This window comes from Octopus bimaculoides, chromosome 16 (genome assembly GCF_001194135.2).
Source record: "Octopus bimaculoides isolate UCB-OBI-ISO-001 chromosome 16, ASM119413v2, whole genome shotgun sequence".
Classification (NCBI taxonomy): Eukaryota; Metazoa; Mollusca; class Cephalopoda; order Octopoda; family Octopodidae; genus Octopus; species Octopus bimaculoides.
In genome coordinates, this window is record NC_068996.1 from 20965544 (window position 1) to 20979020 (window position 13477).

The 13477-nt window shown below is 34.8% G+C and overlaps 1 protein-coding gene across 2 annotated transcripts in view; it reads left to right on the forward strand.

Moving 5' to 3' along the window:
* Nucleotides 1-13471, forward strand: part of LOC106872838 (uncharacterized) — a 38600-nt gene extending 25129 nt beyond the window's left edge. For both annotated transcript variants that reach the window (XM_052973565.1, XM_014919971.2), the window contains 5 exons: nucleotides 4114-4296; nucleotides 6994-7086; nucleotides 9793-9918; nucleotides 10639-10809; nucleotides 11623-13471. In XM_052973565.1, the coding sequence (XP_052829525.1) occupies nucleotides 4114-4296; nucleotides 6994-7086; nucleotides 9793-9918; nucleotides 10639-10809; nucleotides 11623-11707 (658 nt within the window). In that variant the 3' untranslated portion in view covers nucleotides 11708-13471. The remainder of the gene's footprint in view (nucleotides 1-4113; nucleotides 4297-6993; nucleotides 7087-9792; nucleotides 9919-10638; nucleotides 10810-11622) is intronic.
* The last annotated feature ends 6 nt before the right edge of the window (nucleotides 13472-13477 follow it).

Sequence of the window (13477 nt, forward strand, 5' to 3'; positions counted from 1 at the left end):
AGTTAATCTGCCTTTGATATTGCTGCACCTCTTATGTGTCCATAGCTTGCACCGGGTACATCTTATAGAGTTACTACCTATTCCTTTACTGTATATACATATATATGACGGGCTTCTTTCAGCTTCCGTCTACCAAATCCACTCACAAGGTTTTGGTTGGCCCGAGGCTATAGTAGAAGACACTTGCCCAAGGTGCCACGCAGTGGGACTGAACCCGGAACCATGTGGTTGGTAAGCAAGCTACTTACCACACAGCTACTCCTGCTTGATTTTTAATTATATTTTCAGTTGTGAAAATATATTAACATCTAATCCCTTGAAACTTATGCATTCTGCTTAACCAGCTATGTTTGTTTTGGTTGTTGTCCTGCATTATTTCATCTTTTTACTTTTGGGTTATGAAATATTTTTGTGTTGTATTTATTTAACTGTTAAAGAAACGAAGGTAATACTCACGTCTTTTGATATTACTGGGATTGGTTGTTCATTCGCATCTGCAGGAAGACAATTCCAGATAATTTGAAGTTCTGGAGAGGATGGATCACAAAATTGTTAAGTGCAGGGTCTAGCAGGTGAGATACAGTGGTGGCTGATGAAGAGAGACTAGAAATAAAGCTTGACTAGTTGATTAAGAGTGAAAGACAAGCACCTGGTTGTAGGGTGTGGATGGGATAGTTTTTGACAATGTTAAATGTTTCCCAAACTATCACAAGTATATTATTACTATCATTATTCATTATTCATATACACATGGTGTGTGCATGTGTGTTTATCCATTCAAGTGATTTTCAATGTTGTTTTAGATGATTATTTGATTAAATATTTGTAAATTCAAATTAAAATCTATGTAGCAGACAGGACAAGTGTTGGAGACATTGCTACGAGTGTTACCATGTCCTTTTATTCAGTATTTCTTCAGACATCCTGGAATGAGACAAATGTCTTGGATTAATTCTTTGGTTTCACAATAAAAATTTAATAGCATGATGGTGTAATTTAATGATACATTAATTATTTTGGCATCAAATGTCCACCCCCAGAATTTTATTCCGATATTATTTTGGAGAAAATATGTACAAAATTTATTATTGTTAAATGCTGCTATCATATAATATTTGTTAAATAGCATTCAGCTGATGCATTTTGTACAAACAACAATTAATTAATGTGAGATTAAATTACACTTTTTACACTTGTAGTTTTCAATCTTTGGAAGATGGTGATGATGATGATGGGGGTTTCAAATTTTGGTACAATGCCAGCAACTTTTTGAGGGTAGGATGGTTGTCAATTAGATTGAGCCCTGTTCTCAACTCATTTGTGTGTGACAGCTAAATCAATTTGCTATATGCAAGACCACATCAACTCCCAGAAATTTAAGGAACTTTTTTTTCAGATTGCTTTTAATATTAACACAGATATCAGAGTAGAAATGTTCATATAATTTATGAATCAAGAGATTGTTTAACATACGCCTGCACACACACACACACACACACACACACTTTACTGTGCCATTCCCCTAAAGGTACTTGAGTCCTGTCTACTTTCCTGCTTACCAAAACTTCATCTTTGCTAAGTTTACCTTGATGCCTATCAATTGTGTAGGTTTAGCTTCCATGCTTGGAGTTTCCTCTCTAATTCCTCAATAGATATCTACAAATAGGAGTTTGCATAAACCCTTTTGTTACCAATCCACCTGAAACAGCCCTTAGTTCTATGAGACAAACTAGTTTTTCTAAATTGATCTGCATTAAAATCTTCCAAAATTTCATGTTAATTTATATTTCAAACACCAGCTTAATAATGACAATTATTTTATTAAGCTCTTCATTATTTTCAAAATTAATTGAAAACAATGGTAGTATATTTTAACAGAAATATAGTAACAGAAATGCCTCTGTGATGGCCTGTAGAAGGAAGATGAATATCAGAGGATTGAGAACTGGACCCCTACCTTCACAAGAAATTCATCACTGAAATCATTGACTCTTACTTTACTTTCTGTTTCTTTGTCCATAGCTTGTGTACCCCTCACAAGCCATTTGTTTACATTTATTTTCCTAAGTAACCACCAAATTATTGTATGTAGCACCCTGTTAAATACCTTCTCCATGTCAACAAATGCCATAAAAATTGGTTTACTCTTAGACAAGTATTTTACCTGTAGCTTCTTACTAGGAAGATTACATTTATGGTACCTCTTCCAAGCATACAACTAAACTACATTTCATCAAGGACTAACTCTGCTACTGATCAGTTCTGTTATGACTCTGGCTTTCATATCCTTGTCCGACATTTTGATTCTTGTTCATTTCTTCTCTCTGAAACATCTTTTCCCTTGTAGCAGTTCACAATGATTATTGCTACACCAGTCATTGGCTATGTAAATATATATCTGTATAATGTTTTTTTTTGTGTGTGTGTGTGTGTATGGCTATGTGGTTAAGTTCGCTTCCCAACCATGTGGCTTTGGGTTCTGTCCCATTGTGAAGCTCCCAGAGGAAGTGCCTTCTGCCATAACCTCAGACCAACCAATGCCTTGTGAGTAGATTTGATAGATGGATATTGTAAGAAGCCCATCATGTATGTATATATGTGTGCATACACAATGTACAGACATATATATATATATATATATGTGTGTGTGTGTGTGTATATATATATATATATATATATGTTGAACCATTAATCCCTAGATGCTTTTTTTCGTTCTCTATTTTTTTCCTCTCAATCCTTTGTCAAAGAGTATTGGCTCGAAATACATCAAAGATTTTTTCCATTCTTCCTAATACACCTGCTTGTTTCTTCACCTGTCTTCGTCTTTTGTTTTCTGTAAATTTGAACTGTATACATTTATTGTGTTTGTCTCCTTGCCTTAACATCACACAACAGTTATAAACAAGCTTCACTGCTGTACAAGCTATGTCCTTTGTTTTTAGTCTTCCATGAAAATGTGGGAAAATATCATAGTGTTTGGAAATGAGTGAGGTTGGCAAAAGGAAGGGAAGCTGCTTAAAGAAAAATTCTAAACTATTTTTTGTGAGCTATACAAACATGGAAAACTGGATAGTGATGATAATGATGATGTCCACTTATCTTCAGACAAGCATGTGCTTTGTCAAAAATCTTAAGATTACCTCCTCTTTTCATATGGAGGTCGTTTTGATTGCCATGGGTAATTATAAATCTGCCAGAGGCACAGATAATTTTAATAAATCAAGAATTTATGTTGTATGGTATTTGATATATCTGTATTTGTGTTTTTTGTTGTTTTTTTTCAAATACATACCACTGGCCACTCTAAGTTCTCTTAGCTCATTTTTGTTTAATACATACTTATACATGTGTGTGTGTGTATAATCTTGACTAAATTTGTTTTATATTCTGCAGAGCTCATATACAAGAGTTCAATTTACCCCAATGGTTAAAATTGGCTCATGAAAATTATAAACTTTCTCTAGCAGGGTGCATGAGAAAATCTTTGCAATTTAAAGGGGTGAAGAAATTCTTACCACTGAGGAATACAGTAATTGTTAAATGTAATTGTTTTGGGTCCTTTTATATGTGCGCATGCACACACACACACACACACACACAAATACATTTTGTGGCAAAATAAACAAAATAATAATAAGAGCACTCAGAGTGCGCAAACCTCTGCCAAGGCAACACCGTCATCTCAACGATTAGCCAGAGATGATTTTTAAAATGAGAATATTTGAAATAAACTCGACTGCTCTCACAAACGAGAATACTAAAAATGAACCCGACTGCTCTCAAAAATTAAGTAAAAAAAAAATAAAAACTGGCAAAATATTCCAGAATCCTTGTCTGGTATGAAATCGATCCCGAAATCTAATCAGTTCATGCCAGTCACGAGGCCAAACATACCTGAAAATTTCATCCAAATTCATCTAGCAGTTCTTGAGATATTTTGTCCATGGACAAACAAACAAACACTACTGAAGACAATACCTCCGCCTTTGCTAAGGCAGGGGTAATAAATAATTTTCATCTTAACATGATTCTATTGATGTTAAACCATGCCATCACCTTCCTCCCTGCTGTCCATTTTATCACTCTGTAATTTATATTTCTTTTTTCCCTCAGGTTCCAGATACCTCCCAACAAAGTCTGTCTGTCAGAAGAGAAAGTAGCTCGCCAATTACAAGAGCTATCCATTAGCCCAGATTCATATTCTTGCTTATCCCGATCATCAATGTGTGACTTTTCCCAAGATGAACAACGTTCAGAAAATATCAGCCACTGGCAGGCAATGAATAAAACAAAAGAGTAAGTTTATATTTTATCATTTAATATATCTATTGATAGAATAAATTTATGAAATCATCTTTGAGTGAGTTTATTATTATTATTATTAAGGCAGCAAGCTGGCCGAATTGTTAGTATTCTGGACAAAATGCTCAGTGGTATTTTATCAGTCTTTGTGTTGAGTTTGAATTCTGTTGAGGTTCACTTTATGAGGTCGATAAAATAAGTAACCAGTTGAGCTTTGGGGGTCAGTGTAATCAACTAGCTCCTTTTCCCCAAATTTCCAGCCTTTGCCTATAGTAGAAAGGATTCTTCTTATTATTTTAGTAGTAGAGGTAGTAGTAGATAGTGGAAAGAATTATTATTGCTTGGAAGGCTGCTGAATTGCCAGAATTGTTAGAGTATAAGTACCTTTATTGTTCTGGGTTGATCTTTTTTGTAGATCAATCCTTCCACCCTCTAAATTGGTGATTTTGTTTTTATCTAAGAATCAATTATTGCTAGGAGCATGGCAGTGGCATTTATATCTGCTTCTCCATACTGGCACGCACTGGATATTCACAGACCAGAAGTATTGCCATCACAAACAGGCACTATTACTTCAGTACTGAGCTACATATCGTCGACTTACAACCACAATTGGTTCTGACTGACTGGTTGTAAGACGATTTGGTTGTAAGTTGGCCTGTATATTTTTACACTCTTAAGGTACATTCTCAGGTAAAAGTCACACAGCATTCTGTATTATATTATTATATTGGTGTTAGTCAAAAATTTCGGAGTTTCAAGCAGTTGTCTTATAAACAAATACGAGGTTGCCTCAATGTCTCCACAACAGGATAGTCATCCTACACGGTGGCGATTGATAACCAAACGTAGGGGAAGCATTTGTTAGTTGACATCATCCATAAACAAATACGAGGTTGCCTCTAAGAAATTAAACCCATTAGATTTCAACTGGACCAGTTATTATTGCTGTCGGGAGCTGGCATGCCAATTGTCGTAAAGTTGATCGGTTGTAAGTTAGGTAGGTCATAAGTCAACAACGACCTGTATTAAATTTTGTTTCTCTATTTCTCAATTAAAATTCTTTTCTGCTAGGGTCGATGAATACTGGTCATATGAGAATGGATTTAACTTCATGTATCTTTTCTACAAATTTGTAACTTCTTTTGCCGAAGTTAGAAATCATTATTATTCCCGTCACTGACAGTTGACTCAAATGAAGTTGATTGTGTCATCAATCAATCAGCCAACCTTCTAAGTGAACAGCAATTCCCAATCAGCCAGGATTCACAGTATGGGTTGTAACGTTCATCCTTTCAAGTGCTGAACTCAAAACATCACTTGCAAGACCTCCATTCGGGTGGTTTTTCTGAGTCACAATCTTGCCCTTGTATGCCACTTCATCACAAAAGTTACCCATTTACATCTGAGTGAACTGGAACACTCAGTGTTTGCAGTGTTTTGCTCAAGAACACAAATACCAGTCTTGGAGTCGAAACCATGATCTTGCAATCCTAAATTCAACACTAATCATTAGGCCACACAAAATCATATTGTGTAATTTTGCTTCAATTCTTGTTTCTGTAATGTTACTCTTAGAGGTTGTTTTAACTATCTGATAAAATTCCTTTGAAACCATTATTTTGAAAATCTTTTACGTTTAAGACCTTTTTATACAGAGATTATCTATAATGAGGATGGCAAGAAGTAAGTTAGGCATTCTCTGCATGGACGTGTAATGTTAGTGTGCATATATGACAGAAGGCAAACTGAGGGAAGGCTAGATACAGATGTGATGTGAATGGAGGATAACAGTTGGATTTAAAGAAGTACCAAGGAAGGAATATGTGGGAGAGGATCATATGGAAAGTCCAGCATGTAGCATGTCACCTGTATATATATATATATATAGTATATGTACACACATACATAAACACTCATGCACGCACACACGCACACTCTCTCTCTCTCTCTCTCTCACACATACACACACTCACTCACTTTCTCTCTCTTTCTCACACACACTCACTCACCCACTCTCATGCAAGTAACTCAGACGTGGCAGTGTGGTTAAGAAGTTTACTTCCGTACAGTGTAACTTCGGTTTCAGGCCCATTTGCAGAGTACCTTTGACTTATGTTTTCTGTTATATCTCCGATCCTTGTGAGTGAATTTAGTAGATATGAACTAAAAGAAGTCAATTGTGTGCGTGCGCACACTGTATGTTTGTTTACATTTGTACTCTAGCAGCTGCTACAAGTGTTGTCACTTCTCCAGTAAACAACTTGTCATCTTTCTTCACCCTTTCTAGTTGTGTGAAAACAAGAGATGCTTCAATAATTTGTACGTTTGTGTTTGTAACTACATTGTTTTCCAAGGGGAGGTCACTCCTTAAAAAGTGATCTAAATCGAAGTAAATTCTGTCGTTTTATGAATAGAGGTAAATAAAATATCCTCTGTAGAGGAATGTAATTTAATAAAACTCTTGACTGTATTGCTCCAGCATATGGCCACAGTCAGATGACTGAAACTAGTAAAAGAATGTATTATACACCCAAACACATTTATTTTTTACAGTTAGCTTATGGCAGCTTAATGGCTTTATTACATTCTGCTTCCTATGTAGTTTCCCTTCGACTATGTTGATTTCCAGTAAGTAACCTTGATTGTTCTGGGCATTTTATTATGCATTATTATACAATTCTTTTTCAGAAACAAGTCAGATACTAGTTTAGCAGATATGGATGAAAGCAGTAATGTCTTAAAAACTAAAACTAGAAATCCCCGGAGTGTTGTTCAAGATATGTAAGCTTATTTCAGTCATATTTATTGACATTCATGTATTGTAACTGTATTTATATAAAATATTATTATCTGTTATGATCTATGTACCATGTTCAACAGGTTGGCAAAAATGTAGAAGATAACATTGTAACATTTAATTCCTTTTCATTCATCATCATCATACGTCTGTTTTCCATGCTAACATGGGTTGGGTAGCTTGACTGAAAACTGGTAAGCTGGGGAGCTGTACCAAGTACCGATCTGATTTCACATGGTTTCTATGGCTGGATGCCCTTCCTAATGCCAACCACTCCAAGAATGTAGTGGGTGCTTTTTACCTCTCGTCAGCATGTGTGCAAGTCTTCTCATGCACAGTATATCACCAAAGGTCTCCGTCACTTGTAACTACCTCTGTGAGGCCCACTGTTCAAAGGGTGCTTTTTACTTGTCAGTTACGCAATACTGGCATCAGCCACGACTGTGATCTCATTTGGCTTGATGGGTCTTCTCAAGCACAGCATATCACCAAAGGTCTACATTATAAGTTCTTGCTCTTCCTATTACCAACCCTTACCTATTTTCATCTAAGATATCATTTCTGCTGTTTTATTTTTTTTTTTTTCAAACAACCAACAAAGAGCTCAATAGTTGGACATGCTTTTGCAGAAGATTGTAAATGAATGATGGTGGCTTTTGTTTATACTTAGTGCACATGTGATGATCGAATAAACAAACACCTTGCTTAATACAATGGGCTTCCACACTATTTCCATGTGCCAAATTGACTTACAAGGCTTTGGTCATCAGCCAGCAGCTATTGTAGACGACACTAGCTGACGTGTCTGTTCAGTAGGATCAAACCCTAAGTGGAGTGGGTGGTTAGCAAACCTATTAACCACGCAGCCATGCTGTTTTCTCTCTCTCTGGTACTCCATTGGTTACAACACCAAGGGTTCCTGCTGGTCTGATCAATGAAACTGCCTGCTTGTTAAATTAACATGCGAGTGGCTGAATGCTCCACAAACACGTGTACCATTAACATAGTTCTCAAAGAGATTCAGTGTGACACAGAGTGTGACAAGGCTGGTCCTTTGAAATAGAGGTACTACTCATTTTTACTAGTTGAGTAGGCTGGTGCAACGTGAAATAAAGTGTCTTGCTCCATTGAGAAATTGAACTCATAACCTTGCAATTGAAAGCTGAATACTTTAACCACTAAGCCATGCACCTTCACAATGAATCTCCTCCTGTTCATACTATTACTGCTCTGGACATCTCACCTAAGCTCATCATTCTTTTGTAGGAGCCCTTTAGTCATGTGAGAAAGACAGCGCAATGTTTGAGAAGGTTCTTAAAGTTTGCCAAAGGCAAGGTAATTTCTATAGTACCATTGTGACACAGAATGGCCCTTTGAAATACAGGTACTACTCATTTTTGTCGCTGAGTGAACTCGAGCAACATGAAATGGTGCCTTGCTCAAGGACCCAATGCATCTATGAAGTGCTTGGGGCTAGGTGGGGTATTCAGCTTTAGAATACCAAAACTGAAACATTGTTGCAAGATATGATCCTCCAGTCTTGGTTTTTGTTTAGCTATCTAGCCACGGCAGGATGGATAATGAATGTATGATGATGATGATGGTCTATAGTTTTGTAGTTATCAGTTTACTTACACCTTTCCTCCTAACTACTGCAGCTCTGTAAATGTGTATAGCACAGTCGCTACTTCACTCTTCATCGATGGCTGTTTTTACTTTCACATTCCCCCTTCACTCACTCTCTTTTAATCCTTAGCTTCTCTTAACCCCCCTCACATCTTATTTCTTTTCTTTTGTCTTTCTCTTCGTTTTTGAACATTTGCAAGTATAATGTGAGTGAATCTTTTAACCAAATGAGCTATTGAAGCACCAAGGAACAATGTGATCTTCCTACAGTCTATCTACAGCAAATCATGTGGTGGAACACATTCCTCTCCAAATTACAATATTGTTGCGAGAGTTGAAATTGTGTTGCAGAAATTATTGAAACACTTATCAGATATCCAATGCTCTCACTATTTACACTTGTTTGCACCATATCTTTTTCTATAATACATTGTAATAGCTAGAGACATTTAAAGATGTCTTAGTCTCATGTAAGGTCTACTGCTAGAGAATGTGAACTATTAACCCTTTAGCATTTAAACTGGCCATATCCGGCCAAAAGTATTCTGCCTGTTTTATGTTCAAACTGGCCAGATCTGGTCTCTCATACCAACCCTACAATATTGTTTTAAAAATTAACAGCTACCTCATCAAAATCTCATAGCTACAAGATAATGTATGATTAGTTCAAAACAATGTAGATGAAAAAGCATTAATTTTGGCAGAATAATGCGAACACTAAAGGGTTAAACTCTTTTCATTTTCTTCCATCTGTGACTGAAGTCTCAAACCAATGAGAATGCTGGTTGCCCTGTAAGAAATAACAATCAAATCTCCCTCAAAAATCAAACATTGCTGTTAAAAAACTGGTCAGTGTAGTTCTAGTTAAAGAAAAATATGGGAAGGTCATGACTGGAACATTTTTGATCTGGGGTTAAACAACAGTTACAATCTGGTGATATGTAGTTCTCTCTGAAATAGTTTATGAAGCAGAGGAAAATTTATAAATACTAAAATATGACTATTTAGTAAGAATCTTGGTAATATTCTTGAAATTAAAGTTGTTACATTTTCTTAAATTCTAGAATTGATGAAGATGAAAATGAAAGCTCTGAAAATAAAACAAAAAGGTCTCTTCATATTTGGGAAGACCTTAGCAAGGATATACTAGCTCCCAAAAATGTCTTGCCAAGGAAAATTATTGAAGAAATGTGAGTCTCAGGATTTTCTCCCTACAACATGAGAAAAAAAAAAATTATTGCAAAATTTAAAAATCTTATTTTGTTTAATAAAGACATTAAAATTATTGGGACTTTGTTTTTATAAGTTTATTTTAACTTTTATTTTTTTAATTTTTTTTCTTTACTCTATTCTTTCCTTAAATGAATCTCTTTGCACTTTGAAATATTTTAAAGATAGTTCAGTTTCGCAGTTTTACTTAACTGGTAGAAATTTTTTTTGCTTGGATTTTCTTAAGAGCATTAAATATAAAATTTAATAGAATTTATTTAAACAAACTGTGCTCGTCTTTGCATATTTGCAAGCATGTGTGTGTATGTGAGTACACATACATATATATACATATATATATATATTTGAAAGAATTTCTGAAATAACCTTTTTTTTTTCTATAAGAAAAAGCTTGTTTTTTTTGAAAATCAGTTTAAAAATATCAATCATTTTAAATGTCAAAATTTTAATTCAACCAAAAATAACAGAGTACATTTAAAAGAAGTTGTATGAATTTTTAAAGATAAAGTTGCATTAATTTAATGTAATTAATCATACAACTTGTATTGTCTACATGTATTTTGTTGATAAATATAGGATCTAAATAATAAACATTATTTGTATTAAAGAGTAATGAAATGTGCTGATTTAATCTCTCGTAACAGCACATAAGTTGGTGTTTCTGATCTTTGTTCTTCTAGTATTTCAACACCAAAACCTTGCCTAGATGTGGTATTGTGGCGGCCACCAGATGTTTTGGCTAATGTAGTAAAACAATCTCCTGAAAATACTTTTCCTAGTAACAACATCACCCAAGACCAGCCAACTCAGGAGGAATTACCGAAAAGTGCCTTAAATTTTCCAGATATTAGGTGAGTAGATCAACTAATGCTTGTACTTAACTAATTTTAATTATTCATGGATAAAGTAATGTTGTCAATTGAAATTTTTCTTTTTTCTGTGTATGTTGTCGGACAGAGCTTTTCTTACAGTCTCTTCACATAACATATCCATGCTGTATTGTCTACTCTCTTTCAACATCACATCCCTCTTATACCCAGTTTTTTCCTTACCCATCATTTACACTAACATTACATGTCCTGCAAACCATGCTGGCCTCATTTCTGTTATCCAACCATTACACATTCCGTGATAATGTTTAGCTGTTATGTAATATCACACCTCAGACACAGTGAAAGGCAGAGATCCTTTGTCATCAATTTAAGTAATAACTCCTTAAGCCTATTACACTCTATACTTTGGCTACTTGTTAATTAGATCACTTTTCTTAACTGTTAATTAGATCACTTAGGTAACAGATCCTGTCAATTAATTATAAGGAGCCTTCTGAGTATTTCAAAAAGTTTATTTCATAAGTGTACCTACAACTAAATACTCTAGCATATCTGCTTGTACGAAGTCCTGTTTTTGATGATACTATATCTCTTGTACACCCCTGAGGTTACACTGGTTATATATAGTGTAGAGTTCCTGCTTAGCATTTTTGCGCATGTGCGCGCATGCTGTGCGCACACACACACACACACACACACACTCTCTCTCTCTCTCTCTCTCTCTCTCTCTCTCTCTCTGATTATAGGTTGCTTGTTATATGTTCACTGATACTATTAAAAATAAATTGCATTATGTTTATTTTAATTTGTTTGTTATCTTTTCTATTACAGTTTACTACCATTTACCTCTGTGCAAGACACATCAAACATTTATAAGTCTTACTTTTCAACTGAAGATGATGTTATGGATATCTGAAACCTTGTGGATTTTAAATACATTTCTTTTTTGTCTGCTTCAACAGATATTGAATGTCGACATTTAAAAAAATTTTTTTTTTTTTTTTTTTAAACTCTGACTTCTTGTTATGGTTAAAAATCAGTTGTCATCATAAATCCTCTGAAAATTTCTTGGGAAGAGGAAAATACCTCTGATGTTTCAAATGAGATGTAAATAATGTTGTATTTCACTTTTTTTTTTTTTAATTTTCTTTTTTGTGTGTTTATTATTATTATTATTTTTTTTTTTTGTTCAATTGAAACAAGAAATATCTTTAGTTTGTCTTAATCTTGTTGTTGGTGCTGTTAAATGTTGTACAGATTATTTTCTTTTTCTCAGTATGACAAAAAAAAAGAAGCGTAATTGTAGTTTAGAAAATATCTCTTTCTAAAAGTGAGCTCCCTAGGATTTGAAAACAAAATTACACACACACACACACACACACACACACACACTCACACTCTCTTACTCTCATTCACACATTCTCACTAACACACATGTGCACACACACACAAACACATTTTCTAAGACAGTTAATGCTATTACACAATTGGTAGAACATTGGACACAGAATGCCTTTCATTATTTAATTACATCTCGAGTTCAGATCCTGCCAAGATTGATTATCTTTTTGGGTAAACTGAAGTACATAAAACAAGTGCTAGGGAGAGGGGTATGGTTGATAGAATCAAGCACACCTTTCCCCAAAATGGAGTATTAGATCTTAATTTTATGGGAAGGAGTTTGTTCCTAACAACACATGCAGGTATGACTGTTAAGAAGTTTGCTTCTCAACTATGTGGCTTTTGGTACAGTCTTATTGCACTGTGTCTTTTACTTTAACCCAAAGTCAACAAATACCTTGTAATGGAATTTAGTAGCTGGAAACTGATAGAAGACTGTATGTGTGTTTACAAAACTATGCTAAGCTATGGCTAAAGACAGTGATGTCACTGTTTGTGGTTGGGTTGCAAGTTGTTTCTTGACATTTCCTGTCAATAAATTGTCAGCTAGCTCTGATTTGTTAAATTCCACCAGAATATTAAAAAAAATCCTTTACTTGTAAAACGGGTAAATGTTGGCAATAGGAACAACATCTGACAATCCTGTCTCAATTATCTCCTCTGTCTAAATCATGCTACCATGGAAAAACAGACATTGAAATCAATAAAAGAATAATACATTCACATGTTTGGATGATTTAGAAGTCGGTACTCTAAGTTTCTTCCCTCTATGTACTTATTGAGGCAATGGAGTATAAAATGTGTATGTATGTGTGTTGTTTGTTTATTGCTTAGTGAAAAGAAAAGTTTGAACTATTTTAGTGTTGCAACTCAATGTCTTGTATGGTCTACCTGGTGAAGAGCTGTGTTGTGCTGCCTACTTCTTGAAAATAGTTGCCCATGCCTGTTATAGAAAGTAGCTCTATAACTGACAGGATGAGTGTGGTTGTATTGTTGAAGGACATGATTTCTTTCTTTTAGATTCTGTCAAGAATGTGTGTCTAACAGTATTATCTATATGTGAGCATTAGTGGCTTGAAGAGGTTGGGCTGACAGGAAACATCTTTCGGGGTTGTCAAGCATTTAGAGCAACTTTCAGAATTTTGTGTGGTACAAGATAGTGTCCATATTGACAGTAGTAGTGTATGATAATGTGTGTGTGTGTGTGTATATGTATATATATATATGTGTATATATATATGTGCGTATGTATATGTGCATATATATGTGTGTGTATATGTATGTG